The sequence below is a fragment of the Martes martes genome (genome assembly GCF_963455335.1).
Source record: "Martes martes genome assembly, chromosome: 18".
Taxonomy (NCBI): Eukaryota; Metazoa; Chordata; class Mammalia; order Carnivora; family Mustelidae; genus Martes; species Martes martes.
Window position 1 is genome coordinate 9,505,797 of NC_137906.1, and position 7,925 is coordinate 9,513,721.

At 48.6% G+C, this 7,925-nt stretch overlaps 1 protein-coding gene across 1 annotated transcript; it reads left to right on the forward strand.

Moving 5' to 3' along the window:
• Positions 1 to 363: 363 nt before the first annotated feature.
• Positions 364 to 7,764, forward strand: ATP5MF (ATP synthase membrane subunit f). The gene is made up of 4 exons (XM_080831116.1): positions 364 to 415; positions 5,627 to 5,734; positions 6,824 to 6,940; positions 7,622 to 7,764. The coding sequence occupies exons 1-4, from the start codon at positions 403 to 405 to the stop codon at positions 7,648 to 7,650; spliced, it is 267 nt and encodes an 88-aa protein (XP_080687242.1). The 5' UTR covers positions 364 to 402; the 3' UTR covers positions 7,651 to 7,764.
• The last annotated feature ends 161 nt before the right edge of the window (positions 7,765 to 7,925 follow it).

Sequence of the window (7,925 nt, forward strand, 5' to 3'; positions counted from 1 at the left end):
GGCCAGAGCTGGGACACATATCTTAGGCCCTTGTAATCTCCCACAACAATTTGAAGGCGACAAAGTAAGAAAGCCGGGCTGCTCTTTTCTCCTTACTTCCCATCTTTACGTCCCTTCCAGTCTCCTCCCTCCTAGGATGGAAAGTTCAGGCTGAGCCCTACCATCACCACCCGGTCCCCCTTCCCCGTAACCCTCCGTCTCCATCTCCCCCTATCTCTGCAGAATCCTGGGGCTTTGCCCTCCGGGGTCTTGCCCTTCACCCTATGGTGCACTTGGAGCTCCAGACTCGCGGCAGCCGCGACCTGCTTCCCATAAACCTCTGCTCCCCGGCCGACGGGGGCGCCTGCTCCCTACCCAGGAGTCCTTGCGCGGCCCGGCGAAGCGGACACCCAGGACTCCAAGATGGCGTCAGTCGGTGAGTACTTGTACCCAGTTAAGGTTGCAAGGTTGAAGGCAGGACCCGTGTTCCGGAATTCGGGGCTCAGAGCTACACTGGGACGGGAGGGGGCTGCGGAGCCGCCCGCCCTTCGCTCAGGGCCTTCCCTATGGCCTCATCAGAGGTGCACCGAGCCTTTTGTCTAGAGCCTTTCACCGTTCGACCCTTCTCCGCTCGCTCAGCGGCGCAGCTCACCTGCCCAAGGGCCGCGTCTCTTGGCTGTAGCGGCGGGAGTGAGGGCAGCCGGAGGACGCGTCTGCGAGCTGGGGACTGCACCACCTCCGGCCACTCTTCCTCCTTGCTGAATAATATTGACCCCGTCGTAGCCCAGGCGCTTTGCATTTGAACCCTACGCGCAGCTTCTGCCCTTCTTAAACAAAGCTGAAGCTCACATAAAGCTCCGGGAGGAGCGAACGCCTAGGACGGTGCCTGAGACCACGTCAGGTTGGACGCGTATGTGTGGAATATGCGTTGAATAGGCTTAGAGAGGTGAGGTGACTTACTCAAGGTCACGACTAGTGAGAGGGCTGTGCTGAGATGCAAACCTAGGAATCTGGGACCCCTTGGTAAACGGAGTTTAAATCGCAAGGATGGCCTTACGATCTGCAGGTTTTTCAGTGACATGCGTGAGTAAATCTACACTTACCGGACTGTGCACTCTGATTTTTTTTTAAAGTACGGAAACCATGTTTTAGTCCTAGCGCCTCTCAGTAGCCTTGTCAGTAAGCCTCTGTCTGGAACATTGATCCCATATTAAAGATGAAAATAAGAGTCAGCAATGTGTGTGGCCTGCCTGAGGCAGAGTTTTGATTAACGCGTGTGTTTTACCCAATTTCTGTATTCCTTTTTTTAAAGATTTTTATTTATTTATTTGACAGAGAGAGAGAGACCACAAGTAGGCTGAGAGGCAGGCAGAAGGAGAGGGGGAAGCAGGCTCCCCACTGAGCAGAGAGCCCAACGTGGGGCTCCATCCCAGGACCCCAAGACCATGGCCCGGGCGGAAGGCAGAGGCTTAACCCACTGAGACACCCAGGCGCCCCTCAGTTCTTATATTTTTAATATCAGCCTGGAGAAATGAAGAGGGGATCAGAAAAGATGAAAATGGTGCTATTTTTCCCATCTGCAAAAAATTGGCATGAGAATAATAATCAGCGGTGATTGTGTTGTTTAAACAAGAGGACATGTGAAAAGGAGGCATTGCAACTCAGCATCACTTCAGTAGGGAGAAGTGATGAGCACTGTGGACGAAGGATTATTCTCGAAACACTGCCTGGCCTGCTGTTAAGAGTACTTGTCATCTCAGTTTCCACTCTGTGACCTTTGAGCAGGGTCATGCCATGGTTGGCCCATTCAGCATCACCCTAGGTGAAGGAGTTGAACTCCAAGTCCCTGAAGTACTCACAGTCTTTTAGCTGGTGTCTTTCGCCAGAGCATAAAGCCACTAGTTTATTAGCAAGTAAAGTGATGGAAATACGAATTAACAGCAGTAGATGAGATTCGGTCAGCAAACTATGGCCAATGGGTTAGATTTCCTGTGATGTTTTTTATGGCGTGTGAAATAGAATGGTTTAAAAAAAAAATGTTACAGAAGCTCTTTACTCTATGGCCGATCCCTAGGCTGGATTTAGCACCCAGAAGACATTAGCATTTTCTTGCCTCTCCATATAGGTGGACAGTATGCTTTTTTTGAAGTCACAAAATCAGACCAGGGAGCCACCTACTCTCCAAAGAACATGCGGTCCTTTCTCAGCCTTCACTGGAAGTCTGTTGTGACTACGAACTGAGTGTGGGGTTGCTCCCGCCTTCACATAGCTCATAGACAGAAAGATAATTTCCATTTACATAGTACCTACAGCCAATTACCAAGGTGGCTGTGTTCTTTTTTTTTTTCTTTTCTTTTAAGATTTTTGTTTATTTGACAGCAGGAGACCACAGGCAGGGGGAGCAGCGGAGGGAGAAGCAGGGAGCTCAATGAGGGGCTCAATCCCAGAACCCCAAGATCATGACCTGAGCCAAAGGCAGATGCTAACCGACTGAGCCACCCATGTGCCCTGATGGCTGCTCTTCTTAACTTTATTTTACAAAGGAAACTGAGGCACAGAGGGCAGGAACTTGTCCCAGGGCGCACAGCAGCAAAATGGCACTGAACCCAGAATGCGTGACTCCCCCAAGTCTGCCCTGTTTACCACTGCCCTCTACTAGTGGGAGCCAGTGAGTGCAGAGGGGTGTGCGGCACTGCGGGAAGTGTTGCGGGGAGGGTTCCAGTTCTGCTGCTGAGGACTGAAGTCTTTGTCTTCCATTAAGAGACACAGTCTTGGAAAAAGTGTAGATGTGTCTCTGACCAATCTGTTGATCTCTCAGAGTTTTACGATGGTGCTGTATTTGGCTCTCCTTGGGCCCAATGTGAATTTTTTCCCCCGTCTTTATAAATTTCTTAGTTTTTGTTAAGGAAACCCTCTTTATATGTCTAAATATACAGAAAAGTGAATTTTAAATTGTTGGCTGCTTTCTCCGGTGATGTGCCAAGGCACCATGCCAGCCTCTGAATGTGGTCGTGAGAGTGCAGAGTATGTTTTCATAAGTTTGTGGGATCAGAAGTGACCTGATATATATATATATTTTTGAGTTACCAGCCTTATCAGTAAAAAGTACTTTGACTTAAAACAGTTTCTTTTGTATACCTCCCCCAACATAGTCCCATGATTAAAAGCATTTTTAAACCTTTTATTATGGACAATTTCAAAGGGAAGGGAAGCAGTAATGTAATGAACACTTTAGACTCATTACCCAGGGTCAACAGTTAGCAACATTCGGCCCTTCTAGTTCCATCTCTACTTTTGTCCTGAACTCCCCACCGTGTGGCCATATTTAAAGCCAGTTGGTTTTAGAATCACATGTTTGCACTCCTCACTGCATGCGAGAAGGCTTCGGGACTGTAGCAAAGGTACTGACTATGTTCTTGTTCAAAAAGAAACATGGTATAGTTATTCTTGGACTGTGGCCATCTGAACCAAGTGAAGACAAAACTGGCCTGTAAAAATGTGTACTTGTTAAACTTTTCTAAGAATAGCATGGAGAGGGTGACAGAGAAAGGTATAGGCCATTCTCTAATGACATGATCGTGTGGTATTGCTATCATTGACACTAACCTCTCCAACAGAGATTTGGAACATATCCCGAAATTCATTTGAGACTATCTCATATGGAAAATACCACCACACTAATGACATCACAGTTTTGTTTGTAAAGGAACTAAAGGGTGCAATTAATCCCTAAAGTCCTGCTGCTTAAAATGTCCTTAGGTTTGGTTTGTGAGCCATTTCTTTGTCTACTTCTGTCTTTTTCGTTTGTTTCACATAGACCGTAATGACATTTCAACAAGAATAATAGAAAAGTTCACAGTTCCGAGTACCGTTCCAAAAGCTTTTACATAGATTCTCATGTAGTGCTTGGAGTAAGCCATTTCACAGACAAGGAAACGAGCTCAGTTTAGGAAGTCATGCTAGTGCTTGAGGTGAGGTGGGCAGGGAAGGAGGCCTTTTAGGGAATGGCATTTAAGTTGAGCTGGTTGTGCGGTGATCTAAGAGCACGGCACATACAAAGGCCCTCAGGTAAAGAAGCAGAAAGGGGTCTGGTGGAAGTGTGGTAAGCCTGCTAAGATGAGTGGGTGAGATGGTTGTCTGGCGATATAGTATGTTGGCTCCTGAGAACAAGGCCCCTGTCTGCAGTCAGTGCTGTAGCCACTTGGTGGAGCCCATTGCCTGGTATACAGTAGGTGCTCCATATTGTTGGCTTGAGACCAGATAGAAGGTTCAGGCCTGCTTATTTGGGACAGACAGCCTAAACCGTAACCCTCAACCTATGTCTGTAGATCTTAGGCTTGTGCCCCCACCTGTCCCTTGTGGCCTCTTGACAAACACTGGATCTGGTCCATTTGGGCCAATGTCTGGTTCTCCAGGTAAACCGCAGCAGATGAGAAGCTGCCATAAAGCTGTGTATTTCTGTTTATGGCCCAACCACCCCGCCCTTGTTAAGTGTTGGGAGATGTCATAAGGTCTGTGGGGGTCCCTTCAGTGAGGCTGGTCCTTACCGAGCCTTAAGTCTTTCCTTGGTTCCCCAAAATGGAGAAGAAACCTTTCTTTGAGTGATTTGGTCTGAGTCCGTCTGTGGTTGGTAATCTTTAAGAAAGGACAATAGTCTTTGACTCCTTGCCTTAAAGAAGGTACCTGCCCAGCAGCTTTTTAAAGTTGATCTCTGTGGGAAGGATGAGAAAGGAGACTATTCTCTCCTTATGAGCATCTGAACATTCACAGTTCTGCTCCCTCCGGTCCCCTTCCTAATTTACTCTTAAGCCAAGATAATTATGATATAGCCTCGACCTGGAGCCCTTCCTGTTCTGTCCCCAGTCTCATTGGAGTATTATCTGGGGCCCACTGGATCATGTGGAGTGGTTTTTTTGTTTTTTGTTTTTTTAAAGATTATCCATTTATTTGACAGAGATCACAAGTAGGCAGAGAGGCAGGCAGAGAGAGAGGAGGAAGCAGGCTCCCTGCCGAGCAGAGAGCCCGATGCGGGGCTCGATCCCAGGACCCTGGGATCATGACCTGAGCCAAAGGCAGAGGCTTTAACCCACTGAGCCACCCAGGCGTCCCTGGAGTGGTTTTTATTATGGCATTTAACATTTGTGGACCCAGGTAGGATGATTGAAGTATCAGATTGTCCGCAGGAGCATGGGAGCCAGACCTAAGGCTGAGCCCTGCCTCTACTGCCTGCATGATGTGTGAACTTGGCCAAGTTGCCTCACTTTTCTGAGTCAGTCTCCCCCACTCATAAAATAAAGGCATTAGCTCCTTACTGTGAAGATTAAATGAGGTAATACATGTAAATATTAGTTTTATAGGCATTTTTCTGTTCTGTCCTGCACTTGATTACTTAATTCCTCATGGCCCTTAGGCTCTGTTTTTACATAGTTATTCCCAGTAAGCTGTTATTTCAGATCTTGATCATTAGTAAAACTTTACATACCCTCTGGCTTAAAACAGTGAGAATTTCGTGTGATATAGTTATTCATAATATTCCTTGTGTGCAGCCTCTGTGTAGTGACTTTATTGATGAAGTAAGTGGCATAAAAGGGTGCTGTTTGTCTTACTGGAGGGTTTTCAGTGTGTGTTTTCTGCTCTTCCTTTTCAGTACCCCTGAAGGAGAAGAAGCTCTTGGATGTGAAACTAGGAGAGCTGCCCAGCTGGATACTGATGCGGGATTTCACCCCTAAGGGCATTGCTGGTGCATTTCAAAGAGGTCAGAGCCATGTGTAAAAAAAGAGCAAATTTCTGGGTAAATTGGTCTCCCTTTCCCCTGAATTAATCGAGCAGTCAAGGCCTTGTCTCAAACCAGTATGTAGAGGAGGACAGGGTCAGATTGTTAGCCCCTGAAGCTCGGTGTTTGATTGGTGACTGGCCCTATCAGAGTTGGTTCTAAGATTAATTTTAGCCAAGAAAACGTTTTCTGCTGCTTGGAATTGGCACCACTGCCATCGTCTTAAAGAAAGGTCTATGAGCATTTTTGTCATAAGATGTCTTAAAGAGGAGAATGAGTTTAAAGCATAGTGGACATTAGTCCATAATGTAATGCTCATCCCCCTGCCAGGCGAAACTTCCAGGATGGATGTTTGAAATGATCTGTCCTTCAGGTCTGTGCATGGTCACATCAGTCCCGTGGGGTCCCTGTCCTCATTCCAGGAATCAGAGACTCACATGAACCCACAGATGCTGTGTAGTCTCTGGCTTCAGGCCCCGCTGAGGCCTTTCCTTAGCTCAGATTAGAATTCTCTGCCTTTTCCCCATACTTGGTGACAACAGTCCCTGACTTCATAGCTTCCCTTACTACTATAAACCAGGGCCTTCTAGAATCATTTCAGTCTTTTTTTGTCAGCCAGGCCACAAGCCCAAAAGAGGGCAGAAACTGTTTCCTCACTGGTGGGGGTACCCAGCAAAGAGATGATGGCACAAAGCCTTCTTCCCCAACAGGCAGACCTAGCCGGCCTCAGCCATGTGGCCTTGACTTGGGGTTGGATTTTTGGTCAGGATTAGGGTAAGGGGATCCCTAGGGCTGGACATGAGGGTGAGGTAGGATCAAAGGCTGGCAGGCTGAGCCAAGTCTGTTAAGGTGAAGGCCAAAGCATCAGGGTAGGATCCACGTGGGCCTGGTCCTGGGCTCCTAGGGCAAGACCCACGGGGGATTGGTGCTTTTCCCGTAATCAGGTAGTGAATTGAGGGTGAGTGGCTTCAAGAGTCAGAAAGGAACTGGGTCCCTGAATGTAAGACAAGATTCGACTTTGCACTGCGTGAAGCATTCACAGCAAACAGTGGCCTCCTTTCATGTTTGCAGGTTACTACCGGTATTACAACAAGTATGTCAATGTGAAGAAAGGGGGCGTCGCTGGGATTTCTATGGTGCTGGCAGCTTATGTGGTCTTCAACTACTTTCGTTGTTATAAGGAACTCAGTGAGTGTCTCTCCGGTCACCCCACCCACCCTCTGGGTTTTCTCTTTGCTGGGTGGGACTGGTTCGGTGTCGGGTTTACGAGTCCATTCTATGGCAGCTGAAACATCGGGAGGGACTTACGAAAATAGAGTATAGAGGATGCTATTTTAAGTGAGAAAATTGTGGCAAAGAAAAAATGAAGACAGGAAAACTACCACAAAGCCAGAGAAAGGTAGTACTTAGGAAGCATTCTGTAAGGTGCCGCAGGCTCCGCTGAGGGTCGGTGGAAGATTTTGGCTCCGTGTTCCCAGCGGCCGGCGCCCGTGCCGTGGTGCCGTGTTCGGGAAAAGAGCAGCTTGTCCTGGCTCTGAGGCCCGAGAGGAGCTTATGGGCGGGAAATGGTGGCAGAGTGCCTGCGGCAGCCCCTGCCGGTCAGAGAGCCAGGGTGAGGTTGGCTCTGGAGTCCAGGCTCTCGGGGACTGGGTCTGAGTGTGTGTTCCTTCTGGGAAGAGGCTGGCCAGGCAGCCGATTAGCTCCCGAGGTGCTGCCTCCACGTCTGCTCGTTCTGCTGAGACCCTGGCAGGCAGGTTCTGGGTCATCTCCTGAAAGGAGTCCTCGGGATGGCTTTCTCTCCCCCACCTGTCCTCTTGCGCTTTCACTACACCTTTGAAGAAACTTACCATCTTGCCTTTTTAACTTCAGAACACGAGCGGCTACGCAAGTACCACTGAAGAGGGCCCAGTGTGGAGGCACGAGCGGCATTCCTGACCATGACCTTTGCTTGGCACCCTTGAATCCTTTCATACCCTAATTCAGAATTAACGTCCAATAAAAGGTGACTGGTACTCGGACTGCCTCCCTGGTGTAACGGTTTCCCTGCCCTCTCCGAGCTTCTGCTGCAGCAGTTCCCAGAGGGCCATTCATGTCCACAGCTCAGGGCTTTGAACCAGGGGGCTTCGGGACCTCGTCCCAGCTCACAGGAGGTGGGCTGTCATCTAGTTAAGCC